Consider the following 17,204-nt stretch of genomic DNA (forward strand, 5'->3'; position numbering starts at 1 on the left):
ATATATATATATATATATATATATATATATATATATATATATAGGGTATATTTCTTTTACAACCTTATGCATTTGTACAACCCTTGCAACCCAATTAATTATAGAAATGATGGGAGTTCATTTATTATGATTTGAATATTTATGGAATATGAATAGAGTTTATTAATTATGATTAATACTTTATATTAGGAAACAATTAATTGATTAAAAATTGAATGGTTGAGATGAGGGTTGTATAGGGTGTAGGAATGACAAAGGGTGTAGAATAACATCCCTCTATATATATATATRTGTRTGTGTGTGTGTGTGTGTGTGTGTAAAGTTTAATGATTGTGTCTACATGCCGTCGATGTTATCTACTTTAAAAAAAAATCATATTTTTTAACTTAAGTAACCTTTTATATTTTAAAGAAATGCTCACAAGATAACACGTTTCTCATCAAAAGTGGAACTTGTTCTTTGATTGATTAGATTAACGAGACGTTAAGTAACTTTAGAAAAACAAGATAATAATTATTCAGAATGAAACGTCTGATAGTATTATTCTATGGATGAAAAGACGTATCTTTTTATAAATGACAAAAATATGAAAATATATTATAAACTTATAATAAACATAAGAATATACTACACATAACCTTTTTATGCCTCAAGAAATTTTAGAAAACGAAATAATTTAAATTATGTTATTAATTAATTAAACACTGATTATGGAGTTTACAATACAAATAGCAAAATGCATAAAAACATAACGAAATTTGTGTTGGTTCGTATTTAGTGTAACATCTTATCTTTTTTCTTTATCAATGCAATAAACATTCAATTCTTCGTATTTCATGCTCATTGTAGCTGATAAACGAGTTTTAAACATATGTAACATCAATGAATTTTCATGTGACATTTTTCTTGTAATCAAGAATAACAATAGAATTTAACGACTTAGGGGTCGTTTACCTAAATGTTTACTCGGTAAGTGCTTAACGTTAGAAGTCAACACTATAATTTATTTTATTGGGTAAGATTGTAGTACATCAAAACGTATCATATACAACAATTTACCTGGTAAGCGCTTACCCGAGTAAGAGTCGTCACCCTCACTTACCGGGTAAGACTCTTCATCTTTATCATCGCTCTTACCGGATAAGATTCTTAGTCCTTGTCATGTTCATTCAATGAGAAAAATTACCCGATAAGTATTTACCGGGTAAACGTTTAATAAACGGCCCCTTAATATCCATGTCACTAATAGTTACAAAAACTATAGGTTACAGTCAAATAGATATGAAATCAAAAGAATTGAATGTTTGTTATACCAACTAAGGGCAAATACAGTATTACACTTAATGATCCTCGATTTTTTTGGTTTCGCCTAGTAGCTTTGAGTTACTTCGTATCTGAAATCCATAAAACCTTAAAATGAAATACGGGTGCGTTCCCGACTCTTTCATCAGAACAAATTGAGCTTCAGTTCCTCTTACAATCGAACAACGGTTTCAAACTTTTAAGATATTTTCAATCTATACTTACTTCTTGTTAGAAATCTTGACGTTCATTATATCTTTTCTATCTGGGGTATAACTCTAAACTAATTACAATTAAATTGATCTAATCAATAAACATTCAATTCCCTGTTGACCGTCATCACTCATTTTCTATGCTTTCAATTTTTTTTCTTCTGAAATATAGTCAGGAACAATTCAACGGTCGAAGGGCCCGCAAGGATAATATAGTGTGTAGGAGTTGAGTTTTGAGATTTTCTATTAATAAATGCCATAGAGTTACAAACTCTTAACAAGTCAGAATATACCGATCACGTCACACACAGTCTTGATGGAGCATAGAAATTTAAGCATGTTGATCCGTTGGACCCAGTTGAGACTTCTACTTTTTTATACAAACGTCTGATCAGATACTTCAATCAGAAACCATTTCATTCTTATGTAGATAACGATTTTAAATAAATAACCGTGAATCAGAAAGATTAAAAGTATCTGACATTACAATAATAAAAGAACAGATATAATACGTACCCATCGATATTATTTAAATTAAAAGTCAAAAGCAGAATTTTTACTATGATGAATCTTTTTTAGATTTCGTGGGGCTTCAATGACGGTGGTTTATATTTAAAATCCAAAAGCAAGTGTCTAGATTCACGTTTGTTTTAAATATTTAAAAATTACAAAAGGGCCCCTGAGGTTTTCACACTCTTACAAATGCCACCAAATGTTTGAAGCTAATTCAAACCTTATCGTAGACGACATACTCTTTATATATGTAGTCCCACCTGTCACTTTACATGGGCATTTTCGTAATTTTCAGTTGTACCCAATACCTTAACGATGTTTATAGTTTATAAAAAAAAAAAACGAAGATAACACGTGTCGGCTTTATCGTTTACATTGGACTTGTACACCAACCTTCTATTTTATATCGCGGGTCATTTCTAGAACAAATGATTGACGGCGTTGAAATTTGATTCTTCAGATAAAAGTCGGTGATTATTTTTAACGTACGAGAATGAAAGTCTTCTGTGACGTTTTTTTCAATGAAAAGACAATTACGGTCAGTAACATCACTCATTCTAACAAACTTCGTTTTTTGATTAGCTTATTTACAACTGGAAAAAAAAATAAGTGAAATTGGTGGTATCTAATGTTTGGTGGCATATAAAACAGTATTATTAACTTCTTGTGTCGGTTTTAAAAGGCTAAAATGTATTTACATGTTTTTACTTCCTACTGAAATTCAAATATTATCACACAGGAAAGAATACAATATATCAAGAATATAAACCACAAAATGGTGCCTAGAGGTCTCATGTTCAAATCTGAGGAGAAAAAAAAATTCTCTTGTGGCCACGGAGGTTCAAATACGGTGACTCCAGACTACCCGTAAAGCAGGTAATTTTTCTGGAATTAGTCGGCTCGTATAACGAGTTGGATATCCAGGTTAATTAAAAAAAACCTCAAAATGAACCACAAGGTTGGTGCCTGATTGGTTTGAGCTTGGCTCCAAAGGTCAAAAGTACCAGGAGGTCTCAGGTTCAAATTCAAGAAAAAATAAAAACTCTCTTGTAGCCACGGAGATTTAAATGCGGTGACTCCGGGCTATCTGCAAAGTCGTTCTGGGATTAGTCGGCTCGCATAACGAGTTGGATATCTAGATTAATAAAAAAAAAACCTCAAAATGTTATTCCAGAGTGACGTCATGTTAGGTCACCAAGGTAAAAATATAGCACAAATTAATTGTAAACTTGTAGAGGGAGGTGGCAACAATAAATTCAAAGTTTAATAATAATTTATATTATTAACTTTTCATTTTAAAATTGTTACATAAATAAATAATAAATTAAACTACTGATAAATTGCATACAGTGATAACAGTTTCTACTCTTGATAAATGTCAACCAAAATCAGTCAAAAATTTGTATATCTCACTCGGTCCTAGAATTTGTCCAAAACAACAAACAAAAACTTAACGAACATTTTTTATGAATGTTTTGCTCTTTTTAGCTCAGTTTTTACACACGTCTTTGAGGTCTACACCACGTAAGGAGTACAACAATGAAAACGGCATGGACCATAGGATTTTCCTTTGACGATGTTCTCACCACCTTTGCAACGCTGGAATAGTGTGTCTCCCACAGTGAGTTTCCGGCACCCGTAACGTATTGCATCAAATACTTCAAAAAATGGTTGTATATGTGTTTACTATTGGATTGACTTTATGTTCTTGTATGCAACATCATGTGCTTGTTTTGTAGTATTAGGGTATTGTTGTGCTGTTTTTTAATTAACCTGGATATCCAACCCGCTATGCGAGCCGATTAATCCCAGGACGACCATCTGCTTTACAGATAGCTCGGAGTCACCGTATTTGAACCTTCATGACCACAAGAGAATTTTTATTCTTCCTTGGATTTGAACCTGGGACCTCTTGGTACTTTTGACCTTTGGAGCCAAGCTCAAAACAGTCAGACACCACCCTTGTGGTTATTGTTGTGCTTTTTGTCTATTGAATAAAATTAAATCATTTGAAGATGAGGATCTATCTATTTGTTAGTGGCTTCCTCAACTACACGAGATCCACTAATGCCTTTTCTTGGTGTAGGTTGATCAAATACCAAGGCTTCCTGCTAATATCTTCACCAGATGCTAAATAGCTCAAGTATTGATCTTTTGCGGAAACACAACTAATCAATGTCCAATCTCTTGGCCGCAAATGACTCTTAACCTCTACATTTAGTGTAACGGGCATTGGTTTTGAGCACAAAATGATCATCAATGGTACCATCATCAGGTACGTGGCTTCAACGTCAGTAGCAAAGTCTAATACACACACTTAAACATTTTGCCCCCATTGACTAGCATTCTGATCGGTGGTTGTTCATTATTGAATTACTCCTGATTAGGGGCTCAACACTTGTCGATATGTAATAATAGGAGCAACATGGTGAGACCAAAAATGCCAACGCACGAGACGTATTCTTATGATGATCGTGAATTGGCCATCCCAACCTGAGGTGCCAAAGTTGCCCTTCTCTCAACTTACCGCTAACACAAGGGTAACAACCCCCAACTTTCAATATATGTGTTACACAAAAGATCACAGATAAAACTATATTGATTTTAATGACAAACCATGACATGCAAAGAGAAGCAAACCAAAAATGTTTTTAAGATGTCCTACAAAAATGGTCCACAACAACCAAAGGATCATATGGACAGGACCGGTCCTAAGATTTTTGATGCCCTGTGCGAAAATAAAAAAAATGCCCCTAAGACTTTTTTTTAAGCCAATGAAACAACAAAACATGCGATTTTTTAAAGAGTTTAGAACATATTCAAGTTAAGTATCTCATCTCTATGTTGATTTTTATTAATTATAATAAACAAAAAATACAAGGGGGGGTGTGGACATACGACCAAAACCCCAAATACAAAATATAGAAGGATAAATCCTGTTAAGACCATACTTCCTTCTTTTTCATTTTTCTTTTTTCTAAATTGAAATTAGCAAAATTAAAATTTTATTTCGGGACTTTAAAGACAAGGAAAACTAAATTCGTTTTTAACTAAAATAGTAAATTACATCCAAATTACTGTCATAGTAAGCAAARAATAAAACTCAAAAGTTRCAKGTATAACGACTAAAGGCTAAGAGCTATCTGTTAGCAGCTTAATAAGTTTAATRGAACTAACAGCTTATTCGCTCAATTATGCATGACTGTTTCGTAGTGGCTTGATGATATAGAAAGTGACTTATCCAGATTAATTCATACATACAACTTTATTCATACAAACAAGTTTATACAAACAAAACTTTTCCAACTTTCCAACTTTTTCCAACGATGTGCATTCAGTATACATCACTACTAGGCCTTGGGCCTGTTTTTATAGTTAAAACTCAGTTGTCCAATTTTCAAATTATTAAACCCAAAACTAGTAAGAAATGACAACTTGATGCCCCTTTAGGCTTTGATGCCCTGTGCGGCCGCACGGGCTGCACGTGGCCAGGGCCGGCCCTGCATATGGAACCATTAAACCAAAACTTTTGGGTAATCAACCATGCCACATGGTTAAGTAAACGAACCGAACGTTCAGCGAACCGTTCGTGAACCATTCGGCGGGAAGTTCGTTTATTTAATAAAAGAACGAACATGAACAAAAAGTTTTTGTTCGTTTAGTTAAACGAACGAACATGAACAAGAGTCTCGTTCGTTCATTTATGTTCGTGAACGTTCGTTCATTTACCGTTCGTTTACGTTCGTTCATTTATGTTCGTGAACGTTCGTTCATTTATGTTCGTGAACGTTTATGTTCGTTTATGTATTAATTTTAGTATATAATTTTTATTTATTTAGTTTGAATTCAAATTTTAAAAGTTTTTTAAGTATTGGGCTTTTAAGAGGGTTTTGGACTTTTAATATTGGGCTTTTTAAGAGGGTTTTGGACTTTTAATATTGGGCTTTTTAAAAGGGTTTTGTTGGGTTGTCTTCTAGGTTCTCACTCAATATGGTAGTAATTCTAGGTCAAATTTGTAGCAATTGACTGATGGTCGTGACTCGTGAAGGGCAGAAGCAGAAGGGAAGATCAATTTTCGTGACCGGTGGTCGATTGGTGACTCGTGAACTCATGAATCGCCAATCGTGAAGGGCAAGGACAGTCTCTATCTAGGTAATTCCTTTCATGTAATTCCTTAAGATGTTGAAAAAGTTCATTCATCCATATAAACATACCGATAAAGGTTAGGAACGAGTACTTATTTATCATTTATTTTGCTGCATTTTGTAATGTAGGGGTGAGTCAAGAATCTTAAAATGTGGTAAAATTAGTTGTTGTTTCTCTTGTAAACAAACTGTGGAAGGCGTTGATGCTATTACAAGAGAACATTGATCTAAGTTATGGCAGTATTGAGAATCTGAAATCCAAGTCACCAGAGTGCATAAAGTGTTTTACAGTTTCCTCAAGACTCTTGATTGTATTGATAGTTAAGATCATATTTTCTGCAGTTACCCTCTGTCAAAAAGTATACATTTAGAGTTAGCACTTGCATCTAGCATATTCTGGTAATCTGTTTATATACAAAGACATCCAAGTATCAACTTAAAAGAGCATATGAGCATAAGCCCTCCTTTGTAGATCAAATACAATGACAGGTAACTATTATATCATAAGCAATTTGTGAGTGGTTATCATGTCACCATCTATATTTGACCTATTTATCAATGAGATAAGCAAAATTATTTTGCTTTCGGCTTCATGTGAGGCTCATATTTGTAAACAATTGAACAACCCACAATGGCTGCAAACTTACTGGTTGCAATGTCAAGATGAGAGAACATAAGCATTCATGCTGCATATATAATTTTATATTTTCCTTTTGGAGATGTAATGTCCATCTAAAGTTTGTATAAATAGTTTAAGCTTTTATCTCTTTTCCATATCATGCAATGTCCATGTAAAGTTTGTATAAATAGTTTGCTTGTTAATTTATACTTGTTTTTATAGCTTAGAATTTTATACTTGTTTTTTTCTAAATTTTCGTTGGTTTTATATAGTTAATTTAAATTATTGTTTTAATTATTTAAAATGTTTTTTTTCCATTTTGTAGATATCTGATGTCTCTTATAGCGGTCCATATTTCTTTCATGATGATTTATATTTAGATCGAATGCAATCGCTTCAAGAACTTGAATCAACGGAAATTGAATCAAGTGCAAACACATCAAGAATGGAAAGTACTCCTGAAGTGGTTGTTATCGGATCGAATGATGGAAACGACGTGGCAGCCGTTGATGGTGGTAGAGAAAAGGCCAACATAGTCAATAATGAAGAATCTACTCCATACGCTAAAAGGAAAAAAAAAGACTTCTTTTATTTTATTTTTTTTTCAGGCTCCGAATATCCTACCTCTAATTTGTTTCTTAGTGAGTTGTATGAGATTAAAGAAGCATTAGATGATTTATCTTTGGATGAGAGTAAATATATGAGAGATACGGCTCTCAAGATGGAAAAGAAATTTGACAAATATTGGGGTACTTGTAATCTGTTGATATTCGTTGGTGCTGTTTTAGATCCTAGATACAAGATGAAGTTGGTTGAGTTCTCTTTTAGTTCCATTTATTCAAAGGATGTGGCACCTAAGCAAATGAAAATTGTTCAAGATACTCTTACTAAAATGTTTGAAGAGTATGTTGAACAACATAAAGCGGCTAATGTTGTTCAAATGAGTAGTGCACCTGACAAAAGTGAGAGTGGAGTTAAGAGTGATTATAACAAGTTAAGTTCTAGAGTTGGTATCAAGAGTGGCACGACAAAGTATGATCAACATATCAGAAGCGTTGACACTTTTGCAAGTGTGAAGTCAGAGTTAGACATTTATTTAGAAGAAGGCGTGTACATTGGTGATTCAGGTGCATATTTTGATGTCTTGGAGTGGTGGAAGGAGAAAAATCTGAAGTTCAGAATTTTGTCTAAAATGGTTGCTGATGTTTTGGCAATTCCGATAACTACTGTTGCTTTAAAATTAGCTTTTAGTGCTGGTGGGAGAGTTATCGATGCTCATCGCACCCCTTTAGGGACGATGACGGTAGATATGTTCATTTGCGGAACTGATTGGTATCGTCATCATTATAGACTACACAAAAAGAAAACCAAGGTAATTTGCTTAATCTTATCAATTATGATACTTGTTTTCTTACAACAACTAATAATTGTTTTGTTTGTTTGTAGGAAACTGATGATATGATATATATTGAACTTCCTTGAGGTGACAACTGACAAATGATGATGAACGAATTGTTTTTTTTTTTTTTCAAATGATAATGGTGATTTGTTTTTTTTTTAAACTATCGACAATTGATGTGTAATAGTTAACTGAATGACAAATAATGGTGTTCGTTTGTTTATGTTCATTTAGGCATGTTCGTTTATGTTCATTTAGGCATGTTCGTTTATGTTCGTTCGTTGAACTTGTTAACGAACGAACATAAACGAACACGAACACATCGGATTTCTAAACGAACAAACACGAACACAATTATTTTCGTTTGTTTACCATTCGTGTTTGTTCATTTGTTCGGTTAAATTAAACGAACGAACACGAACAAGCCTCCGTTCGTGTTCGTTCGGTTCGTTTACAGGCCTACACATGGTATCTATTATCAAAGAGTGTCTTCAAATATTGTTGCTTGTTTTGCAAATCAAATACTCAAATCCATTTGTAAAGAAATTCATGATGATGTTTTCTCAATCTCATTGCTAGTTGATGAGTCTAGTGACATTTCTAAGAAAAAGAAACGACGATGGTTCCATGATATGTTGATGCATGTGATATTATTAAGAAGAGATTTTTTGGTATCGCTAAGACAACTTCAATTCTTAAACCTATCATTATTGATACTTTATTTGTTGAACATTGATTGAGTTTGAAACAGGTAAAAAGGCAAAAATATGACAAAGCAAGCAATTTGCAAAGGATTCAATGGATTAAAAACCTTGATCTTGAATAACAATAGTTAAACATATTATATCCATTGTTTTACTCACCAACAATATGATAGAAATGGTGATCAATGTAGTGAATGCTTTTTGAAAGTGTAAAGACATGTTTCAACAAAATTACAAAGATGGAGTGCAAAAAACAATTGATAAATGTGAAATTGAAACTAGAACAGGAAAATACCAACTACAAAGAGCCTCTTATACAAGCCGGAGATGTACAATGGAGTTCTCATTACAAACCCATTTTGAGCTGAAGATATACAATAGGGCTCTTGAGCTGTAGATATACGATGGGGCTCTTGAGCTGTAGATATACGATGGGGTTCTCGTTACAAAACCATTTTAAGCTTAATTGCATTATTTCTAAATTTTGTTGAAATGCTCCAGTATGTTGAATAGGATAACTATAATGGATTTAATCACACTCAAGCAACTAGTATTTTAGCAGACATTTTGATTTCATGATTTAGCACTTGATGTTTTATTTGTGGACATTCAAATTCAAGAGTTTGGAGATCCATTTAATTGAGATAAGCACCAAATTGCTTAAAAATATAACTACTTTGAGTCCCAATGATTCATTTCCGCAATTTAATGTATCAAATTTATTGAAGTTGAATGAGTTGTATCCTCATAATTTTAGTCGTATAGGAAGGACCACTCCTGAGAAACAACTATTTGATTGTGCATCAAAATAAAAGATTTGCCAATTTGAGTAATATTATTGAAGTTAGCTTTGGTTTTACCGGTTGCCAAAAGATGTTTTCCTGCAACAAAGATTATAAAAAGTCAAATTTACACAACAAAATCGGTGATGAATTTTTAAATGCTGCATTGATATATACTATTGAAAAAGCACTCCTCACGGTTTCAAATGAAGATGTAATTAGCCAGTTACAAAATATCAAAAACCAAACAATCCATCCAACCATGTTCCACAACCCAAACAATTAAAAAACCCATATGGACGCATTTATGTTCAAATAAAGTGAAAACCAATTGAGGAATGTATATGCTCAGAAGCCAAGCGTAACAAGAGTATTTCATAGAAGATTTTCAACACAAAGTTGAAGGTATCTTCTTACATGTTAGCTTTCTCATCACTGCATCTCAACATTCAATTACAAGCTTCACAAATTAAATAGAAAAAAAACCAGATAAGAACTCAAATTCGGATGCACGAGATAGAAATCAATGATGATCGAATATGGCTACTTGTAATTTGAAAGAAAATGAGTAAAACATCCTCCTTCAATCGTGTTAAGTAGCAATTTATTGGCACCGTGCAAAAGGTGGCTTGTTTTGGGAATTCAACAAAGCCCCCGTGTCTAAGTATGCCTTTCAAGCTGCATCAGAGACTTGTGCATCATACGATGATAATGAAGAAATGTATCCGATATATTGTGTCATGAAAACATGAATAGAAGTTTTCATGGATCTTCTACCGGAATACAATCTAGGCTCTAAGCGGCAGTCAAGTCGCCAACAAATCGACGCCTGCTGTTGACTCGAATAATAGAGCCCTAAAAACGCAAATCACAGAGTAGAAAACCAGCTTTTGATTTGAAGAAATCCTAGAATTTCTGATCTAATTTCTTCTAAGCTTTGAAAAGATAAAAAAACATCCTACTAGTTTAAGGAGATCAAAACGGCTTACATTACCGGAATCGTTAAAAACGGATCGGAAAACGAGCACCGGCAGCTAGTACATGACTCTGCCTTGTTATCTGCTTCTGCTGTTGATGGAATCGATCTATGGAATATATAAGCACAGAAGGCGTGTGAGTTGTGGTTCAAAACCCTAAAAATGGTGGCCTATGGTTATGGAATCCAACCCTATTTGAAGCCCAAGGTTTTGAAATGGGCCGGCTGTGTTATCCAGATTCCAGAAGACAGAAATAGAATTCCCACGAGAATTTAAATTACAAATGGTCCTTGAATTTTTGTTAACCTAGATATCCAATCCGTTGGGTAAGCCGACTAATTCCAGAACGACCATCCACTTTGTGGATAGTCTGGAGTCACCGCATTTGAATATCCATAGCCACAAGAGGATTATTTATTCCTCCTTGAATTCAAATTTAGGACCTCTAGACACTTTTAATCTTTAGAACACAAGCTTAAAACAATCGGACACCACCCTTGTTTGTTTACAAATTTAGTTTAATGACTTCTTTTTTACAAAATTGGTATAAATAAGCTTAATTTTATGTCACTTGAGTTTAAAACCGCTAACGATATCGATATTAGATATGCACCAAGAAAACCCAAGTTTGTGACCCTGTCCAACCGAAAATTTTGGGCCTAGTAAGTCTGATGCCCGGTCTAAGCCAGACCTCTAAAAGCTCAATTTGGCCAAAGTTTTGGGTGCAGATTCAGGCCTAGGCCCGACTCAAAAGGCCTTGCCCGAAAAAGCTCGGTTAATCCTAAAAAATCTAGCTTAAAAAACTCATCTTAAAGAAACCTGATCAGACTCTTTTTCAACTTCCAAGCAAAAGTCCAAATGGATTTTTGCGCACATTGAAAGCAGGTTTGAAGGTTCCTTAGACCTGAGAAAGTTTTAAGCCTTGTGGATCTTTAATATATATCATGTCGATATGCACAGAATATATGAATTTCAATTGATCGACGTTTTATCGATTCAGAAGGTGTTCGAATTTGCTGTAAGATTGAAAACTGATTTCGGTTTTGATGTTAACATTTTTAGGGCCAAAACTGGAGCCCAATTAACCCATTTTCGGTACATTTAAGAAAACTATTTTCAATGGGGCAGTATGTCTGTGTCATTGATATTGTTTGTCGTAATATAACTTTTTTATTCTTAACAACGCTACTATTATTATTCTTTTTATGTTACCACTCGGTATTGTCATCAGGAAAACTGAGAGACCACAATAACATTTTGAATTGGAACTTAAATTTGAGTTTTAATGGTTAACAAAGGTAAAACAGAAAAACTTTTTTTTGATTAACATAGATATTCAACCCGCTATGCGAGCCGACTAATCACAGGGCGACCACCTGCTTTGCAGATAGCCCGGAATCACCGCATTTGAACCTCCGTAGCCACAAGAGGATTTTTATTCCTCCTTGGATTTGAACCTGGGACCTCCAGGTACTTTTGACCTTTGGAGCCAAGTTCAAACCAATCAGGCACCACCCTTGTGCATTGAAATTTAAGTTGATATGTTTTGTACTATGTTTAGTAACTGCAATTAAATTTTATATAATGTTACGATAATTATTTTATGTCACCGGCAGAAAAAACTTTCGGCATTGCATATATCCCCTAACAGCAAACACTTAACCATGGGTTTGGGTCCTTGCTGGTTGTGCTCACCCATATGGGCCATGGTTGTGGCCACATTCACCGGTTGCAGCAAAACCACAAGAACCAGAACCAGCCTGTTTAGCCAGGCTGCTCGGTGCCGTAGGTTCAGAAAATTCACAGGAATCCCCAAGACTTTGTGCAACAAGGATAAACCCGAGACACATAAAACAACCCAAATTCTTCAGAAAGGAAATCTTTCCGGTTCATTAGAGCACCCTCGTTCACATGTACACACACATACACAGGCAACGAAAACAAAGTTTTCAAATTATTCGGAAAGTGGTTCTGACCGGTGTGTTCTTGACAAACGTAGTTAGGTATATTCCATCCATTGACTAAGAACTACATTGCTAAGTGGACTATCTTATTATCTGTAAATGCTAGGCAAGAAACTAACCTTGATAGCAAGAGTTAAACATAGTAACTAGTGATGGTAAATCCTCGGCCTGCAATCTCGCCAGCACAATACCAAGCAAAACACTCGAGCCCAAAAAGAGCGGCAATCCCTAGATCTTCAGTTTTAAGATCCTGTCTCGTCTTTATTAGTTGCTTCAATTGATCAAGCTCCTTCCAGAATGCATCATAGCGACTGGGAATGCTGATTCAAGGAGACAAGCATTGATTAATAGGAATTTGAGTATAGCGATTAAAAAACCTAACCAAACGAGTCCATTATATCTCACACGGAGGGGGTTCTGAAAGAATAGGGCGGTTGTTTTCGTGAATACCCCAGATAGCAAAAGGTGTGCGAAAAATAAAGTTTGTCCAAAAAGTTGGGAACAGTTTGAAGAAAAGGAAAGGATTGGAATATCATTGATTATGCCAAGATTAAATGAGACCCAGATTCTATATAGTAGCTAGAATCCATATCTGTTGCATATAGATACACATATCTATATGCATATACAAACTGCCGTTTACCAAACACTTACCCAGTAAGCACTTACCGGTAAAATTTAACACTATCATTACTTACTGGGTAAGATTTTAGTCTACCACAACGTTATCGTATATAACAATTTATCCGGTAAGCGCTTACCATGGTAAGAGTTGTTGCCCTCACTTACCGGGTAAGACTCTTGGTCTTTATCTCGCTCTTATCGGGTAAGATTTTTGGTCCTTACCATATTCATCCGGTAAGGTAATGTGATTTGGTGTTCACTTACCCGAGTAAGCGTTTGGTAAACGGCCCCTTACATAGATATAGAAACAGAGGCGGGTCCAAAAAAGTTCTGTGAGGTTGATCATAAAAGGTATGTTTTAATGAAAAATAACATACAAGTGATTTTTTGGAACACCCATGTGATTTTTTTCATTCTATTTTCCTTCTTTTCTGATGCTGAACTGCAGCCTGTAATGCCATATGCAATAGCTGCAGTCGTTTTTTGTTAACTTATGGAGCACGCATCAAACTAAAGTGGGTGCACCTTTAAGACTCCTAATTCTTCTTCCATTCGTGGGGACAGCCCCCCCCCCCCCCCCCCCCCAAAAAAAGAAAAACCCCATGATTAATTTCGCTCCTGTATAGACATATACATACACACACATATATACATATTGATAAAATAACTAGAATGTAGCCAGAGGAAAACCTACATAATAGTGGAAAAGCAAGATCAGCTCTAGCCATAAAAAAATTCACACACAAACTGAGTCCACTTAATTTAAAGATTTGGTTTTCTTAATTAAACAAAATGGTGATATTCTAAAGAAGTAACAATGTGGCGAACCTGGCAAGCCGGGTGTAAAGTAGCTGATTTGACAACTGCTGACATTTTTCTATAGTCGGTGGATCCTGAATGTATTTCTTGTTCTTCTCTAGTGTCTGCTTGTAATAGGTGCATCCATGCTTGGACAAAAACTTTGAGGCTTCAGCCGCCTTTGATTGTAACATGCGCAACTTTGATGCCATATTTCCTACCCTATAATAGCGTACAAAAGATTGAATGGTTTGAACACACACACAAAAAGAAATTAGATCCATTCAGCCAATAAGAAATATGAATCAACAAAATGATAATTATTCTAAACATAGATTACAAACAGAAGGTAAGAGAATAAGTTCATTATACAAAGAGGGTATTAACAGCTTCAAAAGATATTGATGGAGTTCAATAACTAGTCTTGGCAGCAGTTCTTTTTCTACGTGGAACTTAACTTTAAAACGATAACGGGTATTTTTAAGAAGTTGACACTAAATCCATAGAAATATTCCTTCAAAACTTATCAAATGTGTAATGTTCATATAAAGCCTGGCCATTATTCGTTAGCCTTCCAATATCACTATTCACATGTGAATGCATACATAACAACCAAATGCACACGTTGAAAATTAAAACGAACCTGCACGGATGCTATGATGGATCAAATGTAGACTCCAAGGTCTGGAACACGCAATTATCTTCTAGCGTAAATTAATTTGTTTTTTTCATTAAACACTAATTCTAAACAGAACCTCTTAATCACTCAGCACAAAAGATCCCATGTATATTTGCATAGTGTTCTCATGTCTTTAAACTCAGGAATCATAATGTCAAAACTAAGGCATCAAGAAATCTAAGCCAATGTTTCAGATTGCTCAGAAATGAAGAGCGTCTGAATTACAATTTACCCATAATAATCATCCATCTTAAGCAATTTAAAAGTACCCACTGAAAAATGAAACCAAACGACTTCACGTAAGCTCCCAAGCCATACACCTCTAATCGATCATTCCCTAAATTAAACCAGAAGAGATTCTAATACATCTCATTTTGATACCAGCTACTTTCACCATATTGTACCCCAAGTTTACATGAGTTTCCAATTAATCATATATTTAATGCCATGGAATATTAAGCATAAACACGATGAATCAAAAGAGATCAAAATGTTGCATACGAATTTTACGATCAATACTATGGCTTCCAAGAACATATTAGCAGGAATTTCAAACATTCCCCATAATTAATCTGTATGCTCTTACAACTATAATACGTTTCACGCATAAAATCATCCCATTAAAACGAAATCACATACATTTAACCTAATCCCCAAATTATTAGAAATTAATCGATGATGAACCAAAAGGAATTTGATTTACCTTGTTCTAAAATTTGGTAGTTACTGAGAGGGCGAGAGAGCGATGACAAGGGTTTTTGAGGCTCCATGGATGAGTGTTATATACTAACAATTTTTACCCTTGATTTTTTGTAAGTGATATAATGGCCCCTAATCTTTCTTCTACTAACAAATTTAACCCTTGATATTTTGAAAAATGGCATAATAGCCCCTAATCCTTCTTCTCCGATATTTTAGTCTAAATTGAACAAATGATTCCTAGGTTTTTGGTCATTTTGAATATTTAGTCCCTCGACTAGTTTTCTTCGAGTAAAAGCATGTCTATTGGTTTTTTTTGAGTATATAATATTTATATATGACAAATATAACAAATAAACTCGCATGCTCTGCTCACATTTGGTGAGGTTTGAGCATCTGCCTTCAAGGAGACCAAATACTCACATATCGCTAGGCCAAAAGCTAGAATTATCTCAAAGTGCATATCAATTTTCATAAGATGTAGGCTAAATACAGCCTTAAGGAGCGTTTGATTTGATGTAATGGTTTTGAGAGATTTGGATTTCATGGAATGATTTGGAGTTAGAGGAATTTAGATTTGGAATGATTTTGAATCTTTTGTGTGTTTGGTTTATATGATTTGGAATGAAATTGAACTTCATTATTTAAAACTAATTTATTAAAAATTATAAATAATGAAAAAAATAATAATTAAATTACATTTTTATTAATTGATTATTACAAAACAAATGTTTTTAAAATACTTTGAACCGTTATTACGTATAAATCCTACGAAATCTCGTGAAGTACCAATCTTATGAAATTTTAAAATCCTATGTTTCTGGGATTTCATTGAAATTGCAGTATTCCAAATTCAGGAAATTTTTCAAACCAACATGGGACTCAATTCCTAATCCAGTCCAATCCCGGAAACGGGACCTTATTTATTGCTAAGAGAATGTAAGATGCATCCTTTTTTATGTCAAAATCAGGTCAAATTATGCATCAAAAATGTAAAAAGTAAGTCTTGGTGTTGATGTGTATGAGAGAAAATTAGTAAGTATAGGTAATTTAACATCCCCCTATTACTAAATGCACCACCATCTACTAATTTACTCCCCATGTTGTCACACACATCAACATCAAAACTTACTTTTTACATTCTCAATTCATGATTTAACATGATTATGACATAAAATAAAAGGGATGCATATAGTATTCCTCTTCTCACAAAAGTATTATGGGAAAACATGAGATAGTTTGTTAAAACAAGGTCTGGTAGTTCTTTTACAACAATATTTTTAATAAACACAAATCTAATAGTTTGTGAAAACTTATATAGATGTTTCAAGTATGTTCGTACAAACGTCACTTTGTTGCTTCGAAACCTCATCAACTACACAACACAGACGTTTAAGTAACGACTATTCTCTCAAGCATTTAAACCATTTTGTGTCTCATTCAGTGAGATCCTAATTTAGGAATCACTTGTATCATTTTGATATTTTTATTCATTGTAAGTAATTTCTTTAGTATGGATAAGATCCATTAGTTTCTAGTTTAGAGAAGTTAGAAAAAACTGTTGTAAAGAACACGTATTAGTGGATCATCGTCTCAAATGGACGTACCACGTTCTTTTTTATTCTACAATGTATGCACGTCATCAAATTTATGCCAAAAACTATAGGGTTGAGTACTAAACGTTTACTAAACCTTTACCTTACCAAGTAAAGATTCTCGGCTAACAAAATGAAGAATTTAGTAAGCATCTCATACTAGTAGTAGTCGGCATATTCGTCAGCATTCCT

General features: G+C 34.1%; 2 protein-coding genes, 1 long non-coding RNA gene and 1 other non-coding gene across 6 annotated transcripts; 1 reads left to right on the forward strand and 3 right to left on the reverse strand.

The window, feature by feature from the left end:
* Nucleotides 1-6,056: 6,056 nt before the first annotated feature.
* Nucleotides 6,057-8,273, forward strand: LOC112521764 (zinc finger BED domain-containing protein RICESLEEPER 2-like). The gene is made up of 4 exons (XM_025130758.1): nt 6,057-6,122; nt 7,117-7,306; nt 7,400-8,163; nt 8,238-8,273. Exons 1-4 carry the CDS (start codon nt 6,057-6,059, stop codon nt 8,271-8,273), a joined length of 1,056 nt encoding a protein of 351 aa, XP_024986526.1.
* A 1,746-nt stretch (nt 8,274-10,019) lies between these two features.
* LOC112522316 lies at nt 10,020-10,118 on the reverse strand. The gene has a single exon (XR_003070151.1). It is a non-coding gene; the product is annotated as a small nucleolar RNA R24 (small nucleolar RNA).
* Nucleotides 10,021-10,845, reverse strand: LOC112522206. The gene is made up of 2 exons (XR_003070138.1): nt 10,666-10,845; nt 10,021-10,531 (listed from the first exon to the last, which is right to left on the reverse strand). It is a non-coding gene; the product is annotated as an uncharacterized LOC112522206 (long non-coding RNA).
* A 1,654-nt stretch (nt 10,846-12,499) lies between these two features.
* LOC112521295 lies at nt 12,500-17,132 on the reverse strand. Of its 3 annotated transcripts, none has more exons than XM_025130067.1 (3): nt 17,116-17,132; nt 14,070-14,261; nt 12,500-12,937 (listed from the first exon to the last, which is right to left on the reverse strand). In XM_025130067.1, the coding sequence occupies exons 2-3, from the start codon at nt 14,249-14,251 to the stop codon at nt 12,751-12,753; spliced, it is 369 nt and encodes a 122-aa protein (XP_024985835.1). In that variant the 5' UTR covers nt 14,252-14,261; nt 17,116-17,132; the 3' UTR covers nt 12,500-12,750. The 3 variants fall into 3 exon arrangements, with proteins under 3 accessions (XP_024985835.1, XP_024985834.1, XP_024985833.1); XM_025130066.1 differs by lacking the exon at nt 17,116-17,132 and adding an exon at nt 15,422-15,779 and having other exon boundaries at nt 12,501-12,937; XM_025130065.1 differs by lacking the exon at nt 17,116-17,132 and having other exon boundaries at nt 12,501-12,937; nt 14,070-15,333.
* Nucleotides 17,133-17,204: the final 72 nt, after the last annotated feature.

Source organism: Cynara cardunculus (genome assembly GCF_001531365.2).
Source record: "Cynara cardunculus var. scolymus isolate 2C chromosome LG 11, CcrdV1, whole genome shotgun sequence".
NCBI lineage: Eukaryota > Viridiplantae > Streptophyta > Magnoliopsida > Asterales > Asteraceae > Cynara > Cynara cardunculus.

Bases quoted from the DNA above. Each gene is read 5' to 3' on its own strand.
- LOC112521764 (XM_025130758.1), top strand. From the start codon at position 6,057: ATGGTCGTGACTCGTGAAGGGCAGAAGCAGAAGGGAAGATCAATTTTC. The intron at 6,123-7,116 runs GTGACTCGTGAA...TCCATTTTGTAG, and splicing joins TCGTGACCGGTGGTCGATTG to ATATCTGATGTCTCTTATAG. The intron at 7,307-7,399 runs GTAGAGAAAAGG...TTTTTTTTTCAG, and splicing joins CGTGGCAGCCGTTGATGGTG to GCTCCGAATATCCTACCTCT.
- LOC112521295 (XM_025130065.1), bottom strand. From the start codon at position 14,323: ATGGATCTAATTTCTTTTTGTGTGTGTGTTCAAACCATTCAATCTTTT. The intron at 12,938-14,069 runs GTTCGCCACATT...TCCTTGAATCAG, and splicing joins CTTTACACCCGGCTTGCCAG to CATTCCCAGTCGCTATGATG.